At 45.0% G+C, this 21196-nt stretch overlaps 1 protein-coding gene across 1 annotated transcript in view; it reads left to right on the forward strand.

The window, feature by feature from the left end:
- Nucleotides 1–21196, forward strand: part of DNER (delta/notch like EGF repeat containing) — a 435394-nt gene that overhangs the window by 169598 nt on the left and 244600 nt on the right. The window contains exons 3-4 of the mRNA XM_007942160.2: nt 4634–4728; nt 7964–8130. Of these exons, the coding sequence (XP_007940351.2) occupies nt 4634–4728; nt 7964–8130 (262 nt within the window). The remainder of the gene's footprint in view (nt 1–4633; nt 4729–7963; nt 8131–21196) is intronic.

Here is a 21196-nt window from a genome sequence, read left to right on the forward strand (position 1 = left end):
CTGGAGATCTACTTTGGAAAACCAGCCAGGGAATACCCAATGGGTCTCATAAAAAAGACCAGCCTTATTGATCAGATGGAGACTGGTGGGACCCCTGAGACAGTGAACCTCAGTCCAACTTTCAGCCAAGGGATAGGCCTTTAAGGGGAACAGTAACACTAGGGAGGTTAGCACTCAGAACCAGCAACCATACGAGATCAAAAGGGCAGCGTATGCCCAGAGACAAAGATAGCAGGAAGATAGACAGTAAGAAGGAATGGAAACACGAAACACAAGGAGGTCGTGGGATGAGTACTGTTACGTTGTGGGGATTGCGGTCACTGTCGTGAAACAAAATGTGTATGAATTATTGGGTGGAAAACCAATTTGCTGTGTAAGCTTTCACCCAAATCACAGTAAGGCGTTAAAGAAAACAGACCAACAAAACCCTGTGAATCACAGTGGTCCCGTTTTGTTCCATTGTGCACAGGGTCAGCATGAGTTTGTGGTCTGATTCTGTTGGAGCCAACGAGAGCAACCTTATTCTGGTCCACACTTACAGGTTACACACACTCTCGGTTACACAAATAAAGCACATCAGTTATGATGATTTTGTGAGCATAACGAGAGTAAATAAGAGAAAATGAATGAATGACGTTATTTTCTGGACCATTATTGACATACATTTTTTGTGACATAATCTTTAGGGAGCCCTAAGCCATAGATTGGAGCTCTGGTGGCACAGTACTTAAGGCATTTGGCTGCTGACCAAAAGGTCAGTGGTTCAAACCCACCAGCTGCTGCATGGAAGAAAGATGAAGCAGTCTGTTTCTATAAAGATTTACAGCCTTGGAAGCCCAATGGGGGTTGCTATGAGTTGGAATCGACTCAATGGCAGTAAATTGCATTTGGTTTGAAACCATAGATTCATAGATTTGGGGGCAGGCAGCTCAATTAGAAGGATATAAATGGACTATCACATGACCTTCCAGCATTGCCCTGATTCCCCTTCATAGAATATTACACTCAATTTTTTTTTTTTTTTTGGTTTTACAAGTTTAGGTTCTATTTTCATACCTTGTAGTACTTCACTCTGGTGGCATAGTGTCTAAGGCACTGGACTGCTAACCAGAGGGCTGGTGGTTCAAACCCACCAGCAACTCCTCAGAAGGAAGATGGGGCACTCTACTTCCATAGTGATACTGCTTTGGAAACCCAAAGATGGGTTGCTATGAGTCGGGTCCGACTCGATGGCACATAACAACAACAGCAATTCAGTAGGATTTAGAAAAGACAAGATATCCTTGATTTGTAAAATATTTTGAGAATGCATTTGAGAGTGAGTTTCAAACTTTTATTTATTTTGGGCAATAGAAAAGTCTTTCTGTTGAAACTTGTCCATTCTGGGTGTGGCTTGTTACATTTTCAAGCGATAAAGTCTCATTCTGAGAGGTTTTCAGCAGACCTCTAAAACTGATGTAAAGCATATGTACTAGTCTGCATAGTTGGGGAACAAACCCAGTCCTGAGTTTGAAGCCACCCACGTGGAGTGCAATCCTCCTCCAAAGCTTACACTTTTTGTCCATGGTATCCTGTGGTTGTGGATTGCCACCGGATGTGGGGCTTAAATAAGGAAACATGTAGATCTGTTTGTGTCATGTATTGGAGTGAAGGAACGTGTCTGGGTATTTCCGTAATTTCTGTAAAGGAGGTGTGTAGCATTTCTTACTTTCTTTTATTTTCTCAAAGGAGTTGTGGTGGCACAGTGGTTAAAGCATTTGGCCACTAACCAAAAGGTTGGCAGTTTGAACCTACCAGCTGCTGTGTGGGAGAAAGATGAGGCAGTTTGCTTCCATCAAGACTTACAGCCTTGGAAACCCTATGGGGCAGTTCCATTCTATCCAATTGTGCCATTGTGAGTCAGAATCAACTTGATGACAGTGAGCTTTCTTTTCTAGGTAATTCTACTCGGTTGACCCACTTTTTTTTTTTCCTTCTAATTTCCACACAGCTTATGAAAGCCACATTCAGATTGCAGGGCAGTGTTTTTAGCTTACTTGAAAACAACTGTGGACTTGCTCTGATTTGAGACCTCTAAGACACGCTTGGGAGCTCTGGTAGCATAGTGGCTAAGACACTTGCCTGCTAACCAGAAGGCTGGCGGTTCAAACCCACCAGCCACTCCTTGGAAGGAAGGTTGGGCAATCCTACTTCCGTAGTGATACTGCCTCGAAAACCCAAGGAGGGGTCGCTATGAGTTGGGGCCGACTTGACGGCACATAACAACAACAACAACAAGACACACTTTGAAGTTCTGATTTTATTACCTTTTTTGCTGGATGTGAACTAGATTGGATTCCCAGTGTATCAGGGAAGTATCCTTTAAAGAAAATTTCTCCCTGGCCAGCCACTTAAATCTATGCAGTTACAGACCTGCTACCCTCAGGTTGTCAAATTGCCTCAGGTTCTGGCCACACGGGTAGAGCTAGAGGAAAACATGGGAATGTGTGTGGACTTCCTCTTCACTAAGTAATGATACTTCTTGGCAAACATGAATCTCTTTGTAGCCTTGTAGGGCTAAAGGCTATGGAATAGTTGTGGGTCATACAGATGAAATGAAAGTTGGGCTCACATCTTTAAATGTCACTGGGAGACTGTGCTCACAGCATTTGACTGTAGTGCGTTCTGCATAATAAGTGCTAAGTGTTGGGTGTGGGGGAAGGTGCTGAGAACTTGTGTATTATTCTCAATTCAGTGATGAATACTTTTTTTTAATATACATTTTTGGTGGTAACATACACAACCAAACATACATGCATTTACAATTTCTACATGCAAGTTCAATGACATCAGTTACATACCTCACACTGTGTCACCATTCTCACAATCTCTACCCATATTGTTTCGTCACCATTAATGTAGATTCTCTACTCCTTAAAGTCCTCATCTGTGCTTTAGATGAACTGTTGAACTCATCTAGATAAGTTCTTTTTAAGAGCTCACTGCTCAAGGTAAATGTTCCTTATTAACTGAGCTACACTGTTGTTTAGTTTAATGATGGTGTCACAGGAGTTTTGGGTCAAGGTTTAAAGATTATTTCCAGCCAGTAGATTTGGGGGTTCCCTCAGTCTCAATGGATCCAGTAAGTCTGGTTTCCATAGGAGTGTAAAGTGCTGTTCCATGGTTTTCCTCCTTTTGATCAAAGACCCATGTCATCACTGGTGAGGACCATGATCACGGCATGCAGAATGGATGCCTGAATTGGTCAGGAGCCTTCACTAGATGGTGCCCTCGTGTTCATAGTATGCTGTTTGCCTCCTTTTCAATACACAATAGTACAATACTTAAAAACTGACCAACCAAAACGCACATGGAATTAGGTCCATTTTTTTTTTTCCACTTGAAACATCTTGAATCTGATTGTGGTGATGTTTCTAGCCAATGACCGAGGTTGCCAGTAACAGCAATGCTTTGACCTGTTCCACTGCTGCGGGCCTTCCTGTCTCCGTACCAGCCAGCAAAGAGCTGCTGGCGCCTGACAGCCAGCCAAGACTGGGCCCCTTTGAGGCAATAACTTTGCAACGTTCTGTTGCTTGGGAGGGTCCAGCATTAAGGTCAGCTTCTTCACTGTTGTTTTGGGCCAGCTCAGACCTCCCGGAGCCGAGACCGTCTCTCCACAGTCTGGAGAGGCTTGGACAGAGGGACCTAGGTAAGCACGTGCCTGCAGCTGGTGGTTCACAGGAACTTCACTTTCTTGTATTAAGCACACTTGACCTGTTTCGAAGAAGATGACTTTCCTGAAAGTGAAATTTGTTACAATTTGGCTTTTAAAAGGTGAAATAGAAATATATTTATCAAGAAAAAAAAAAAAAAAAAAAGCCCAACAAAACTGAAGGTGTGATCCACAGGGGAAGAGAAGGACAGCCTGCCAGCTCCCCAGTTTCAGACCCTGTATAGCACAGAGACGGGCTGTTCAGACCAGAAACACCTCGTGCAGTGCACGTTGTGAAGGGTGGCGCTCCTGGTCAGGGAGGCTTACACTGCCGTTTGTAAGCTGGTCCCTATAGTCCACTCCCTTCTTTTAAGTGCATAGTCCCTCCTTACTATGTGGTTGAGCGTGGAGAACATTGAGCATGACCAATGGAAGCTCATTAAATGAAAAGCACAGAGCTTGAACTCTGCTTCCTTTCGGGGAGTCTCCTGTTGATCTGTCTGAGCAACCCCGGGAATTTCCAAACTGCTCTTAGGAAACCTTTTCCATTTCAGAAAATCAAGTGGTAAAACTTCCGTTTTCATTTGAGTTCATAAGGTTTGCCCTGTCACCTTCCCATTCCCACTCCTGCTTTGTGGAAAGAAATGAGGAGGATATCTCCCCCTCCACCAAAAATAAATAACAGAAACCTAATCTATTGCTGTCGGTTGGTTCCGACTCACAGTGCCCGTAGAGGACAGAGTGGAACTGCTCCATGAGGTTTCCAAGGCTGACGTCTTGATGGAAGCCCACTGCCTCACCTTTCTCCCACTGAGGCGCTAGTGAGTTTGAACCTCTAGCTTGTCAGTTAGCAGCAGTAAGTGTCTAACCACCGTGAATGGAAATTTGCTTTGCAGTCTTATCTTGAACTGCCCCAATAACTAGCTTGTTTTCTCCCCCCAGGTGACTCCAGACGTTGCCTGTGGGAACGCCAGTTCCAACAGTTCTGCGGGAGGCCGCCTGGCGTCCTTCGACGTGCCGCAGAACACCTCAGTGAAGTAAGACAGTTCTCTGGGGAAAGGTGTTCCGCTTAGTTCCATGATCAGCATGCTGGGCTGCATGTCTGCGCTGAAGGGCCAGTGACTAGTCAGTCCAGCGAGGAGCAGGGCGGAGTCTTGGGTGTGGTGGAGGCCCAGGTCATTCCAACCCGGAGGAGGTGATCTCTGAGGAGGACATTATAGTTAGGATCAACGTGAGGCTGGAAATGTGGGATTGTGGGATTGGGTTGGAGAAATCGGGGTGAGGTAGGAAAACCTGATGCCCTAGATAAGGTCTAGAGCCAGACGTGTCACCTTCCAAATAACTTTGCTTCCAAAATGATTTAGCCTCTTAGGATCTTAATTAACTTAACCTATAATCACCAGCCACTCCTCGGAAGGAAGACTGGGCAATCCACTTCTGTAGACATACCACCTCGGAAACCAAAGGGGAGGGTCGCTAGGAGTCCACTTGACTCAGTGGCAGTTTTTTTTTTTTTTTTAATAATAATAATAAAATTGAATAAATTTTAAATTAAGGTCCATAAGCGTAAGATACCGCCAATTTAAATTCCAAATATTGCAGTGTTCTCTTTGAAAACGGCTGAGAAGATAGCGTTTTCTTTGCGTTTAAGTTCACACTGCTCATCGTGACCTGTGGGACAAGGTGAAGGGCAGTATTGTTGACCAGGCCTCTGCTGCAGTGAGGCTCAGAGGACACGGTCGGCTAGACCAGTGGCTCCATCATTACAACATCCCAGACTCTGCTGACCATCCCAACACTGACCGCCCTTCTCTGTGGCCTCTTACTGCCCCTCCCCCCACCCTGCCAAGCCCACCAAATGAGTGTTTACTGTCCACTCTTTGGGGATTTTAGGAGATTGGGTGACCTGTGGCCCTGGGCAGCCAGCACACCTCATCAATTCTGTTTTAAGGAGGACAGTGGGCACTATACAAGGGAGTGGCCAGTGAGCAGTGGGTACTTTATGAGGGCATTTTGCACACCTTGCTTTGTGTTCTCAACAGTGGGGTCGCTTTGGAATGTTTGGAAGAAGGACCTTGTTTCATTGCGTCTGCATCTCCCACTCTCCCTTCTCAGACTTGAACCATTTTGCATGGAGAGTGGATTCCATGTCCTCTAGGGAGAGGAGTGGGTGTCTGAGGCAGCTTTGCATTCCACCAGCAGGGGGCGCCCTGCCCTAAGTGTTTCAGTGTTCCTCATCCCCAAGACACCCCACCTTCCTGCTGGTTCCAGCAAAACATGGATGAGCTTCCTTTACTGCTGTGAAGCTGTCTCCCAGCCCTCTCTTGGCTTGAGCCTGTTAGCTCACCTGTCAGCCTTTCCTAATAGTTCTTAGCTCATCCTTTTATAGCTTTTCTATCCTTTGAAATGGTTCAAACCCACCAGCTACTCCTTGGAAGGAAGGTTGGGCAATCTACTTCCATAGTGATATTGCCTTGGAAACCCAAGGGTTCTCTGAGTCGGTCTGACTCGACAGCACATAACAACAACAACATCCTTTGAAAAGCTTTCAGAATGGTTTTGTTTTGTTTTCCTCCCAGCAAACCCAGAATCCTCTCGGACCCCCCTGGGCTGCACAAAAGGACCTAGTAGCAGTCTGACCCATACTAAGATGGGATGCCTGATGATTTTGGGGTGCCTGGAATTCACTTGGGGGGGGGCTTGTGGGGTTACGAGCCCCTTACCTTTCATTTATTCATGAACTCAGTTGTTCACCCACCTTTTTGAGCACCTGCTTGAAGCCCACGCTCAGTCCTAGGGAGGCAGCTCTGCAGACACTGAGGGTATAAGGGGAGACCAGTTCTCCGCTAGCACAGAGGAGGAGTTGGCAGCTTCCTGGGGGCAGAAGAATGGCCAGGGAAGATCTCCAAGAAGAGGCAATACCTGGGCTTAGCCTCAAAGGGCTGACAGTTTCTAGGTGGAGAAGAAAGCCACTTGTCATCAAGTTGACTCAGGCTCATGGTGACCCCAGGTGTGTCCGAGTAGAACTGTGCTCTGTCATGGGGTTTTCAAAGGCTGCTTTTGGGGAAGTAGATTGCCAGGCTTTTCTTTGAAGGTACCTCTGGGTGGACTTTTTGACTTGTACCCAAGCAGGTTACACTTCCGTAGTAGGTGGAGGAGGATGCAAAAGCTGGGAGCTGGGAAAGAGCTTGTTTAGGGGATGAGCCATCAGCTCATTTTTGCTACGACATTGGGTTGTAAGGTTGGAGACGAGGCTGGGAGTGAGCTGGGGCCAGGGTTGACCAGCACCTCACTCAGGTGGCCATGTTGAGCTGCAGCATACATCTGTCACACGTTTCAGTGGGACTCTGCATTGTGTGGCTGTGGCAGTTAAGGTGATGTGTTAACTTGGCTGGGCCTGGTTTTGAGTGTCTGGGTGGCTGGTTGTAGTTATTTCCCGTGATGAGACTGGCAGTCAGCTTCATGGTAGAATCTACTCTGAGCAGCTGAGTAGTTGCTTTAGGGATGTGGTCTGCTTCCCGTATTCAAGGAGAAGCTTTGGGAATGGTCTGCAGCTTTTGGCACACTTGAACCCTGCACGTAGCTGAGTCTTCCTTCGGCAGCCTGCTGTGCCCTGCTGATCATGGGAATGTTAATGTGCTTGAACTAGTGGTCTGCTGTGTTGTTTGATAATGTGAGGACTATGCCTTTTTACTTACCAACCTTGGGCTTGTCAGCCTCAGCAGCCAGCAGCTGCCTGAGTGAAGAAAGCCTCTAGCTTCAGTGGGCCGGGAGCAGGAGACAGAGCTGAAGCCCAAGGTCTAGGGATTTTCACCCAGCCCCTAGAACCTGGCACTTTGAACTCAGGCTTCTAGCCTCCAAAAGTGCAAGAAAATAAACTCCTGTTTGTTCAGACATCCCATTTGTGGCATTTTTCTGTTAGAGTGGCTCGAAGGAACCAAAGAAGTGGTTATGGAAGGATGCATGTGTCAAGGAACTCAAAGGGCCCTTTTATTATTTACAGACATTGTTACCCAAAGGTGAGTTACTTGTGAGAGGTTTTGTGGCCTGTTTTGAATACCTGGGTGATAGATATTTCTAACAAATGAGGGAAACTACTGCCCTGATTGTGCACCATTAAACTGGCTGCTTGTTTGCAAGGTCGTTTCATTGAATTCCTGCTACATTTATGGATGTACACATCATTTTAATGTTTATTTTGAATTTGATAAGCTGGTTCTAAGATGACTTTTTCTCAAAGGGACTCTCTGTTTGTCTTGTTGCTGTTCTCAGGATTCGGCAAGACGCCACTGCTTCCCTGATTCTGTTGTGGAAGGTCACAGCCACCGGATTCCAACAGTGCTCCCTCATCGATGGCCGGAGCGTGACCCTCCTTCAGGCCCCCGGAGGCCTCGTCCTCCTGGAGGACATGCTCGCCTTGGGGCACAATTACTTCATTGGTGAGTTACAGGGTCTCCTCCTCATGGCATGCTTTCTATTCCCATATCTGATTCAACCCACCCTTGGTGTGGTTTATAGAGGCAGAAGACGGGATTTTGCCCAGATCACCTGAATTCTAGCCATCAAAGCCAACATGGCCTCCATGTTGAGTAAGGCTAGATAGTGTCTAGATAGTCTTTTCAATGAGGCTCAAAGTGACAGAGCTCAGGCTTTGGAATCCAGGGACTGTGTCCTGGTCCCTGCCAAAGCTTAGTAGGGGTGTGAGCTTAGGTAACTCACTTAAATGCCCTGCATCTTGGTTTTCTTTCTGACATTTTAGTCCACTTGCTCCAGGAATTGTGGACAACTTGAGGTATTGACTGTTGGTGTGTCAGAAAAAAAAATGTTTTTCCCACTTGACTTGAGCCCAGCAAAGAGGGCCTCTGTATGGACCTTGAAAATGATCAATCTCTTTTGAACCACATGCTCTCAAGTAATTTTCAGGACCACAGCTCTCTCTGGGGCCTCTCTTTGTATGCCCATCCTTCCCCAAAGGGGTGCTTCTAACTTTTCACTCTTTTTCAAGCCTGCCTCTGTACCTTCCCTGAACTACACTCATCCAGGGAAGTCTCCAAATTTCTCTGCCCATGGTGTAGAAAGGACCTTCACAAAGGGTCACCCCTAAGGCTCTCCACTTCCCGGCCCTGCCACTCGGTCCTCCAAGGGCTACACATGGACGCTTTTCTAGTTGGTCCTGTTCTGTCACCTCTCCCCAGGTGTAGCATCCTTCCTGTGCCCTGTGAGTGGTTCTCATCCCTTCCCCAGCATGTCTTTCTTTAGGGGTCGAGACCAGTAACTCTAACCCATCAACCTGCTGATAGCATCAGGTACTTATCGGAGCCTGTTGCATTGGCAGGCAGTCTCAACTCAAGAACACAGCTTAAATTTAGTCTCTGCCCGTCCCAGGCCAAGGCACCCCAACACTGGCCTGCATCCTTTCTTAATGCTTCCTCTGGTCTCATCTTCTATCCAGAAGACCCTCACCCAGAGGATGGGAGTGGGGACTGATGACACCCTCTCTCAAGCTTAAATGAGACAAACGATGTGAAGGTATAAATGACAAGTGTTAGGCATTATTCTAGGGCACTTTTCTGTTTCTGAGATACACTAAATATTTTGCTAAAGTAGATGGGCAGTATAACATAGAGATGTGTTTGATATAAATATCATAATGAATATAAGCTGATAAAATAAAAATGTTCACCTCTTTGTAATTTATATTGGATTTTATAGTTGACCCTTCTCTAATTGAGAAGGTAAGTTTGCAATTGGTGGAAATGCAACTAGGACTTATCTTGGGTGGAGAGGAGGTAAGAAGTACGTGGCTGCAGTGAGAGGGCTGGGCATTTAACTTCAGGTGAGTGTGTATGGACTGGATATCAGTTCCAAATTGTGTGATGATGTGCCGTCAACAGGGTCATGTCTGTGTTTGATTGCACAATACATTCCAAATAACTATCATTTATGTTCATACTGGTTCTCACAATTTCTTTAAAAGGTAATAGCTTATAGTTTTTGAGAAACAACTTCAATTTTATTCTATATTGGTCTTTTAGGTTCTTGTCTTTAATTAGTGGATTAATTTACCCTTTTATGACCTGGAATGAATATTTCAAGAAAACCGCTGAGGTATACATTCTTTAAGAAGTTAATGTTTCCTGAAGATGCCCATTCGATATTTACTTTACACATCATACTACAGTCTTAGATATCTGGTGCTGCTGTAACAGAAATGCCCCGAGCTGATGGCTTCAACAAACAGAAATGTACTGTCTCACAGGCTAGAAGGCTGGAAGTCTGAATCCAGGGCTTTAGCTCTGGGAGAAGCCTTTCTCTTTCAGCTTAGAGGGAGGGCCTTGTCTCCTTTCACATCTGTGGGCCTGGTGTTCCTTGGAAATCTCCATGTGTCTTGCTATCAGTCTTTTCCTGGGTCTTTGAGGTTCTCAGCACAGGGACCCTGAGTCCAGAGGACCAGCTCCACTGCCGGCTCTTTATTGGTGGTACTGAGGTCCCTCTCTCTCCTCGCTTCGCTCTCCTTTTATCTCTTGTAAGATGGCAAGTGATGTAGGCCACACCCCAGAGAAACTCCCCATACATCTGATCAGGCCTGTGACCTGAGTAAGGGTGTTGACCCTACTCCCCTCACACCTGATTGGCTGATCACATCATGAGGATGATTTTGTCCTTGCACGATTGCCAAACCACTGAGAATCATGGCCCTGCCAACTTGACACATACTTTTTGCAGACACAGTTTAATCCATGACAGCTAGTTGTTTTTTTCCTTTCCCCATTGTATTCATTTTTTAAAAACTTCTTATTGTGATTTGGGCAAAAGTTTACAGGCAGATTTGTTTTCCATTCAACAACTCATACACATTTTGTTTTGTGATGTTGATTTCATCCCCACACTATCACAGCCCTCTTCCCACTTCCTCCCTGCATTTACTGTTTCCATTCATCCTTCTTTCCTATCCCTCCCTGTGTTTTGAGCTTTATCCCTGGGCAAATGCCACCCTTTTGATCATGTATGCTTGAGTGTCCTAAGGGGTGTGTACTCCCTGGTGTTACTGTTCACCTTAGAAGCCTGTCTATTGTTTACTGAAAGTGGAACCGCTGGAGTGAGTTCAGTTCCAGGCTTGAAAAGTGACTAAGACCATAGTTTCAGGGGCTCCACCAGTCTCTGTCAGACTAGTAAGCCTGGTGACTTTTATGGTTTGAGTTTATGACAACTATTTTATGATTGTAACATATCTGTAGCCTTAGACTCACATAAACCAAAAAACCAAACTCAATGCCATCAAGTTGATTTCAGCTCATAAGCAACCCCTCCTTGGGTTTCCGAGGCAGTATCACTACAGAAGTTGATTGCCCAACCTTCCTTCCGAGGAGTGGCTGGTGGGTTTGAACCACCAGCCTTCTGGTTAGCAGTCAAATGCCTTAGGCACTGCAAAAACGACAAGGAGGCCACATGTTCTGACCTCCTGTAATCTCACAAGAGGAAGACAGCAGTAACCCAAGGCCTATTACTGCAAGGCCAAACATGCTGCCTTCCTCCAGCCCTTTCACCAACCGTTCCTCCCAAAGCACCCACCACCTCTCTCCTGGGTTCAATAATTCACTGCAGTGGCCACACAGAACTCAAAGATTACAGGGTTTATTAGGGAAGCACCAGGCTACAACTCAAGTTCAGGAAGAACGCTCAGTCTCTCTCCCAGCCCCCTGTCCCTCAGCCAAGAGTCTCTCACAGTCTCTTTCCCAGCAGTGCTGGTCCCTCGGTGTCTCACCCAGCAATGCTTGTCTCTTGCGTCTCTTTGCCAGCAACGCGTGTCTCAGGAGCCCGTGTCTCTTTCAGCAGCACGTCTTCTTCAACCAGCAGTCAGAGAGAGTTCTCCCTCCAGGAGGTGTCCTTTAGAGCCTGCAGGGTGGTCAAACTAGCCAATTATAGCATCAGAACTATAAGCACCTGAGAGAGAGTGGGCACCTCCCAGAACATTGTTTTGTGCCACTCCCAACAGAAATACTCCAGGTGGACACCTTCAGCAATCAGGAGCTCCTCAGTTGCTCATAGAAAATCCCACCTTGGAGTTTACAAAGACTTATGGGTAGAAAAGTCACACTAAGTAATTTACTACACCACAGGCACTATGCCACCAGAGCTCCCTACACTCACATGGAGGGATTAATAGGGGAAGAATTTTCAGGGTTAGTATGTTTTTATTATTTTCAGATACAGGGAATCTGTGAACTACTTGAGCTTGTTTTATGAACATGGAAATTTCATTAAACAAAACAAAACAACAGTGTTATCTTGGATTCACATGTTTTATTCCTTAGGGAAATAATTTAAAAAGAAATTTTATTTGAAATATTAATACTATATTAAAGAAAGTCTTTCCCAAAAATTATACTTTGGGTTATGATAAGAAGGTAAGAGTTTGGACAAGATCCTTTATTACTAGAAACTGTTGTCTCCATTTGAATATTTGGTCTCATATCCTTACACATTTCCTAAGGAGCTTTCTAAGTGTTTTCTGTGGCTTTGTAAGGGAGATCCCAGGGTTTCAGTGCTAGTCTGTGTAGAGCTAGCGGGCGGCCTTGTTCCCGGCCCCCTCTAGGGAGCAAGACCAGCCTCATGACAGTACTCGTCTGGCTACACTTGCACAATGCCAGCTGTTTCCTCCACAAAATCTTTTTATCTTAAGGAAACAGGCTTTACCTTCTGTAATCGTCGCAGAAGCCTTATGCTTACTACGTCGACACGTGTTGACCATTCTTTTTGTTTTATTTTTTAAGAAGCAGCTTCTTAAAATAATTCACTTTAGCAATGTCGGGCCCTCTAGACACGCACATGTTGTAGCGAAGAACCCAAGGTCTGTTTTGAAGAGACAATGACGTTCATCTCACAGCTGAACACACAGTTGCTAAGAGCAGGTGGAAGGTGAACTTCCATGCCAGAGGGAGAGGAAACTTCCAGAATTTTATTGCTGTGGGAGTCCCTGGGTGATGCAAATTGTTAGGTGCTTGACTACTAAGTCCAAGTTTGCTGTTTGAACCCACCGAGAGGCGCCACGCGAGAAAGGTGTGGTGACCTGCTTCCCAAAGGTCACAGCCTTAAAAAGCTGTGGAGCCCAGTTCTCTGCACACTTGGGGCCACAGTGAGTTGGAGTTGACTGGCCAGCAACTGGTGTGGTGTGGGTTTGATCCTTTTTAAAAATAGACTTGAGAATTGACTGCTTCCCTCTCCTCGCTCACCCTGAGTTGTTTCCCAAACATAACTGATGGCAAAATGTATTTAAAAGTTTCTCTAAAATACAGCAGAAGGCTTCCTCTGTGCCTTTGAGAGGCAAACTTGATTGCAATCATCATATTTAAATAAAATATTCTTTATCAAACCTGTTGGCCAAGGGTCTGATTATCTGCAAGTTCCAGGTGACAATGTGTGGACATATTCTTGTTATGTAGATGAAGTATCTGACCTGTTTCCATATCTGCATTTAATTTCCTCCAGTTTTCTTTTGTGGCTGTTTCTTGTTGTTGCCATTGAGTGGGCTCTGACCAATTGGGACAGAATGAACCACTGCCTGGTCCTGTGCCAGCTTCATGATCACTGGCTTGCATGGGTCCATTGTTGGGCCCACTGTGTGCTTTGAGGGCCTTTCAGCCTCAGAGGCTTGTCCTGGGACCGTGTTTTGTTGTGATCTGTAAGCGTTTTATTAGATGAGTTTCAGAACTCAGTCTCTAGGCCTTTCTTCTCTGTCTTAGTCTGGAAGCCCTGCTGCAGTCTGCCCATCGTGGGTGACCCTGCTGGTGTTTGGAATACCGGTGACACAGCTTCCCGCACAGCCACACGCACGCCACCGCAGTCCGACACACTGACAGACGGGTGGTGGTGTCTGCATCTTTCTTAGTATTAGTATTATTTCATGGAAAGAAAGACGTTACATGTGTAATCACCTCTGTTCTTTGTAAACGTGTGTACACAGAGAACCTCTGTCCCCAGTTGTCACCTTTTCCTTCTGTGTGGCTACACCTTTCACCCTTTTGCTCTCTCCCTAATTACCTCATCTCTTTTCCTAAACGTGCCTCTTCCAGGTATGTTGTTTGCCTTATGCAATGTTTTGGGGTAGATAACTAAATGAACGCTGGTTAACATTGGTCCGTGGCAAGCAGCAGAGGTGCTCAGTAGCTTGTGGGATACATCATTGCCCAGCAGTTCCTGTTTCCAAGAAGTATACTCACTGCCCCAGTTGTATTTCCTTGACCCCCATGCAAGCCAGTGCTTTACCAACTGTGTAAGCCTCACTCTTCCCTCTGAAAATGCCCCGGTGACATAGTGGTTAAGTGCTTGGCTGCTAACTGAAAAGTTGGCTGTTTAAACCCACCAGCTGCTCCCTAGGAGAATAATGTGGCCATTTGCTTCCATAATGATGACAGCCTTGGAAGCCCTCTGGCACAGTTCTCTACTGCCCACTAGGGGCGCTGTGAGTGGGAATTGACACGACAGTAATAGTTTTTGGTTTTTCACAGATGTTTCCCTTTGACAATTGCATTTGTCGGCAACATCACAGAGATTAGCATCTGATTGTTTCCATGCTTTTTTTAAAGTCTGTAGTTAGACTGTAAGTTTCTAGAGAGAAGGGACCATGACATAGATCTTTCACACTGACGACCCACCTGGTGGTTTCCTGACTGATTAAACTTGGCTAATATTCAGCAGGTATTCTCCTCAAACCTTGCCATAGGAAACAGTTTCCAGCTACAAAGGGTCAACTTTAAGAATTCCTTATAGAATGTCATAACCCAGCTCTGTGACATTTAAATTTTTCCCTCTCTTTTATTATATTAAAAGTATGTTTGAGGATCAAATGTAGAAAAAAAACCACCACCTTTTTATCTTTCTTTTGGGAATGCTACATTTTGTCTTTTATAATACCTTGCTCTGAGGGCCGGGGTAAAACAGTTGAGAGTCTGGAAAGAGTCCCACCTATACAATCATGAATGTCTCCTTTTGCTGAAAAGTTTAACAAAGAAAATGCAAATACATTTCACCTTTTCCTGGTCCTCTGAAAACCACATTTGAATATGGTCGGTTGAACTCTTCGTCATAGAGGAATAAAATCCGGGGAAATGTTTAAATAAAAGAGCGATCGTGGGAAAAGCACAAAAGTAGAGGAAACACAGGAGTGCCCTGTGCACCATAAAGTAGTCCAAGTTCTCAGAGCTCACGGCCATCTGCCTGGAAGAGTCCTGTGAAATTCAGGTTTTACTTAAATTGAAATAGCATTTTCGTATTGTTAGCAAGCAGATTATTCTTTCTGTCTTCTTTTTCTTATTGGTAATGGATATCAGGATTCTTCTTATTAGCAATCGGCCTTGAACTTCATGGCCTGCTTCTTTGTCCCTAAATATTGTCATGATCGGCATCGATTATTAGTATCTATTGCTGGTGGTGAAAAGCTAGGAATATCATTTTACAAGCATACTTTATGGGCACTTTGGTCCCTACAGCTGACAGTCTAAGGCTTCATTAGCTGTTAGCTGCTGTTGAGTTGGTTTCACTCAACTTGAAATTTACATATGCTTCTTCACCATTTCCTCAACAATCAGAGATTTTTAGGGTGGCACAGTGCCTAAGGCATTTGACTGCTAACCAGAAGGTTAGTGGTCCAAACCTACTAGCCACTCTGCAGAAGGAAGACTGGGCAATCTATTTCTGTAAAGATTTACCGCTTGGGAGACCCAATGGGGGTCACTATGAGTTGGAATCAACTCGATGACGGTGCGTTTGGTTTTTGATTTTCCTCAAGGAGAGAAGTAGCCATTGACAGCTTTCGGCTAAAGGACAGAACAAATCTCTATGAACAGAAGACATTTATAGTGTTTTCATCATACTATTGCTTATGTAAGGCATTGGCTGCTAGCCACAAGGTCAGTGGATTGAACCCACCAGCTGCTCTGCAGAAGAAAGATGAGGTATTCTCCTTCTTTCTGTACATTGGAAACCCAATGGGGGTCGCTGTGAGTCAGAATTGACTCGAAGGCAGTGATTTTGGTTTTGAGTTATTGCTTTTATAACAGAGTACATGTGAAATGGCAAAACGAGGCTAGGGAACGAACAAGGGGTTGCCATGCTCATTAAGGGGTCCCTGCCTGGGTGGTACGAAGGGTTGCACGCTCATTGCTAATCAAAAGGTTGGAGGGTCAAGTCCACCCAGAGCACCTCAGAACAAAGGCCTGGAGATCTACTAACAAAACATCAGCCTCCGAAAGCCCCGTGGAGCCCCGCTCTGCCCTGACACACATCGGGGAACCCAAATCAACGCCCTGACTCACAGGCAACTAATGGTGGATTGGCTCTCAGAGTTGTACCACGTTGTCAGATTCTAGCGGCATTTTTCCTTTAATGAGAGGACATTTAGATTCCGGAAAAGTAGCCTTGGCTCCATTCCTGTCTCCTGTATGAGAGTCTCTTGCTTCCTCATGACAATACCCTGCAGGTAGACATTGAAGTTTCTTCATCCCAGGCTTTTTAGAAGGAAAAAAGTATACCATGAAAATGAGGGCAAAGGATTTTCCAGAAAAGACAAATATTTTGCACACTTACCAGGGAGGCTTTGAAGATGATCATTTAATTTTAGTGTAGCACCATGCTAGTTATAATTGGTTTTTGTAAAGGTCTTGGATATGAGGCTCAGAGGAGCAAGTAAGTGGACGGAAGTGGGGCATGTCAGCCAGAGAAAACCATCCCGTGTTCGGTGGGGATGTAAATGATTAGAACTGCATTTCTACAAGGCTCTCTGGCTTGCTCAGTGCTAATGCTCTCTCTGACATTTCAGTCTTGAAGGCCGGGGTATTTTTGGAATCCACGTGCATCCTTAACGAGCAGCGCTTTCATGGCTGTCCGCTTTGAATGCTGTAATTGTGGATTTGACCTACAAAAGTTATGTTTGCTTGGTAGAGAAATGGAAAAGGTTCTTAAACAAATACACTGCCAAATACTGTTTGGCTATGACACTGGTAGCAGATGGCAGCCTCTGGAATACATCCACACTCACACATCCACACACACATTAAGAAAATCACACTCATTGCTGTCGAGTGATTCCTGCTCATAGCAACCCTACAGGACAGAGTGAAACTACTGTCCCGTAGGGTTTCCAAGGCTGTAACCTTCATGGAAGCAGATTGCCACCTCTTTCTCCCATGGAGTGGCTGGTAGATTTGAATCACCAACCTTTGCATTAGTAGCTGAGCACTTAACCAGTGTGCTACCTGGGTTTTTTTCTGGATCACTTCTTCCAGAATCCATAGCATATACCCATGTATCTATAGGCTTGCTTGTGTATCATCGACAGACATTTAGCAATCAATTTATTAATTGATTCTACAGGGAGCTCTGGTGGTATAATGGTTAAGGTATTTGGCTGCTAACCAAGAGGTTGGTAGTTCAAACCCACCAGCTGCTCTGTGAAAGAAAGATGAGGCAGTCTGCTTCTGTAAAGATTTACAGCCTTGGAAACCCATTGGGGGTTGCTATGAATTGGGAGTCAACTCTTTTTGAATCCCTCCTTTTGAGGGACTATGAATAGATAGGGAAAAATGCATTCCTAACCTGCAGCAAAAAATCCTATCAATCCCATCTGGCCCTCGCTCCTCTCTTAATGGTCTTCACGTGGTTGACCCACTTCCTGTAATTCTTTCACCTGTTCTCAACTCTTATTTTCTGAAATTTCAGCCCTGCACTCAGTCTTTGAGGCCTTCCGTTCTCTTCCTTGCCTGTGCTTTTAGCTCCTTCATTTTGTATATTGATGTACCCTCTCTGTTTTCTTTTCAATTGTTTTTTCCTGTCTGCCTTGCACATTACCTCAACTCTGAATCACAAAGAACTTACTGCAAACTGACCCAGCAACCAAGAGCCCTTCCCCCTTATAACCTTTTGTAAAGTGAAGAGTGCAAAGATTTATAGGGTGAGTGGTTGTTACTCTTGTTGGACACCCATGATTTGGAGCTCATGCTGCACATAAGGATGTAAATGAGGAGGTAAAGGGGGGCACATCAGATAAATTGTACAGTCAATGTAAGGACTATGTGAATTCAGAAGAGAAGAGCGATCACCAAGGGGAAAGGAAAGGCTTGAGGTGTATCTTGGCCTGGGCCTTGAACTGAAGAGCAGTATGGAAGGAAGCAAGGACATTCGAGATGAGAGGAGAGATTAAGAGCCAACGTGTGGGAGCTGGAATGCACATGCCATAGTTTCAAAATAATAGCTCAGTTTGGCTGGAGCAATGGATTTCAAGGAGGATGCATGGAGCATTAGGAAAGAGATTGGATAGAGGAGCCAGACCGCAAAGGCCCCTGCAGACTGTGCTTGGGGCTTTTATGTACCGTGTAGGCACTGGTGATCCAGTTATACAAGCAAGGAACAGGGGGCCAGTGGTAGCTTTGGTGGTGGTATAATGTTGTGAGTATTGTGGAGTATATATTTTTGGCTTTGGAAATTTATTCTCTCACGGTTTAGGTGGCTAGACGTCTGAATTCAGGGTGCCAGCTCTAGGGGAAGGGTTTTTCTCTCAGTCAGCGACGGGATGGTTATTAGCTCCTTTAAACATCTGTGGGCCTGGCATCCTTTGGAGATCTCTGCATGTCTTGTCATCAGTCTTCCCTTGGGTCTAGGAGGTTCTCAGCACAGGGACCCTGGGTCAAAGGGCGTGCTCCAGTCCTGGCTCTTCTTTCTTGGTGGCAGTCAAGTCCCTTCTTCTCTGCCTGCTTTTCTCTTTATCTCTTGTAAGATAGAAGGTGATGCAGGCCACACCCCAAGGAAACTCCCCTTACATTCAATCAGGGCAGTGGCTTGAGGGAGGGTATTGCATTCATTCCAGTCCCCTTACAACTGATTGGCTGATTACATCGGATCGCATCACTGGGATGATTACATTGGTGCATAACTACCAAGTCACATCATAACATAACTGCCATACCTCTGAGTATCATGGCCCTGCCAAGTAGACAGTTACTCCTGGGGGACGTGATTCATTCCATGACAATCTGGTAACTAAATGTATGTGAAACTCATTGTTGTTGTTGATGGTCAAAATGAAGGACAGAATGTAGGGTGGTGTGATTGTCAGTGGTGAATAAGATGGTGGGTTGCAGGGACATTGTGAAGATAGATTCCCTATGACATAAAAGAGTAAATTAAAATGATATCGAATGACTGGTCAGTAATAAAAGGAGAATTGTTCTGTTTGTAAGGGTGGAAACCCAACTCCAACTGGCTTATGCAAAACAACAAATGAGCAAGCAAAGTGAGGGGTTCACGTTACATGCCACTCAGGTCTCAACATGGGTCACAATCCAAATTTAATTGGACAGATGTTCTGCCAGGAAATGATTAGCCAAAGAAATGTTTGTTTCTGTCTTATTGTTTTAGATTTTATGTGTCTAATCTTATTTGATAGACTATATTATTGAAATGTGCACATATGCAAGCCTACATTGACCCACCCATTCGTATATAGGTGCATAAATTCACATGACATGTATGTATATGCATACCCAGGTGCACATGTGCATATACACAAGAAATACACATCCATGTACATAGATGACACACAGAGATGCACATAAATGTATGCACACACATATGGCTTAAGAGATTTTGTAAGGGGCATAGCTTGCGTGTGGGAGAGTAAGTGTGTAGGTTGCTAGGGATGTGTAAGGGCATCTAGTTTAGGGAGAAACAGAGTTTGGAGGTGGAAAGATGCTATTATTTATGTGGATGGTAAAGTGACTAACATTCATGGCACAAAACAACAAATCAATGAATTAGTTTTCTATTCAAATACTAGTTGCATTTAAAAAAAGCATTTTCTTTAGACTATTAAAGTGTGATTGCCTTTTACAAATACGCTTGATTCCAGACCTTTCATTTCACACAGGGGACCTTGCCTCCTGCTTCCTGTGATGGCAAGTAGGAGCCTTAATTCTAACAAGCCCACGATTAGCAGTGGAAATGGGAGCTGGAAAAGAAAGAGATCCTCTTGGCGCATTTGATAATTTTCTCTCTGTCTGGGTCCTTAACAAAAGTCCACTTTTGTTGTTTTCTTGGTGGGGGCCTCCTCCTTCTACATGGCAATGCCTGTTAGCTTTTGCAACGGTGCCTACAGTCTCTTCAAACAAAGGCAGATTGGGTTTGTAAGGGAGAGGGGTCAAATATTTAATTTGCTACACAGACCCCTACAGAAAGAATTGATGATCAGATAGCAGGTCCGGGACTTCTGTAAAGACTGAAGCTTAAATAAAACCTGTGCTGGCCAGATAGGCAAACTCATTTCAGTCCACCGAGCTGATGGTCACATTGAATTAAAGAAATTCATTTCAAGAGAGCTGATTGGGAACAGGCACAATCTGTAATTCGTTCTTCCCTGGTAAGCCCTGGAAGCAGGATGGCTGGTATCATTCATGGTTGGGAGCAGGGTTTGTCCTGGAGCTTTTGGGGAGCTTGTTCTGGTGTCTTCTGGCTGCGACTGACGACACTCTGTAGGCAAAGCTGTCTGACTACTGCCTCCCCTGAAGCTGTCAGCCAGAGCAGGTCAATGACATTTATTCCCGTCTCTTTCTGTGGCACTTGTTTGCCCCTGATGCTTTGTCTTTTTCTTTCTTTTTTTTAAATTGTGATTTGGGTGGAAATTTACAGAGCAAAATCACTTTTCATACAGTAGTTCACATACACTTTGTCTCGTAATATTGACTACAATTTAACCCAATGCAACAGCTCCCCTCCCACTTCCTCCCGATAGTTACCTCTTCCCTGTGTCCATCCATCCATGCTCTCCTGCTCCCTGAGCTGTCTCCCGGTGCATAAATAGCCCTTCTTTCTCCCATGATTATTCTTTCCAAGGAGTGTATCTACCTCAGGTACATGTTCAACTCCTATGCCTGTCTTTTGTTTGGCTGGAAGCCATAGGTGTGGGTTCAAATCCAGACCTGAAGGGCAGCTAAGGGTCATAGTCTCAGTGGTTCCACCAGACTCTGTCAGACCAGCACACCTGTCCACCCCTTTTTTGTTTTCTCCAAATGATTTTGAGTTTTATTCCACATTGTTCTCCCTCTCTATCCAGGATTTCCTACATAGATTCCCCTCTGAGTGGTTGACAGTGGTAGCCGGGCACCATCTAGTTTTTCTGGTCTCATAATTGTATAGGTTGCAGATCGCATGGTGTACCAGTCTCTAGAACTGATTGTTTCCATGAATCTTTGGTTTTCTTCATTTTTCTTTGCTCTGGACGAGGAGAGACCTATCGTTGCATCTAGATGGCAGCTTGCAAGCATTTAAGATCCCAGTTGCTACTCACCAAATTAGGAGGTAGAACAACGTTTTGTATAGTATGTTATGCCAATTGAGCTTGATGTCCCCTGCAACTATGGAACCAAGCCCGCAGGTTCAACTACTCGGTCCCTCTGGGTAGCTGGCTGTGACCAAGCAGTGACCACAACCTTGCCCCTTGTCAGCTCTACTATACAC

The sequence above is a fragment of the Orycteropus afer genome, unplaced genomic scaffold (assembly GCF_000298275.1).
Source record: "Orycteropus afer afer isolate SDZICR_OR568_19922 unplaced genomic scaffold, OryAfe1.0 scaffold00006, whole genome shotgun sequence".
NCBI classification, from domain to species: Eukaryota; Metazoa; Chordata; class Mammalia; order Tubulidentata; family Orycteropodidae; genus Orycteropus; species Orycteropus afer.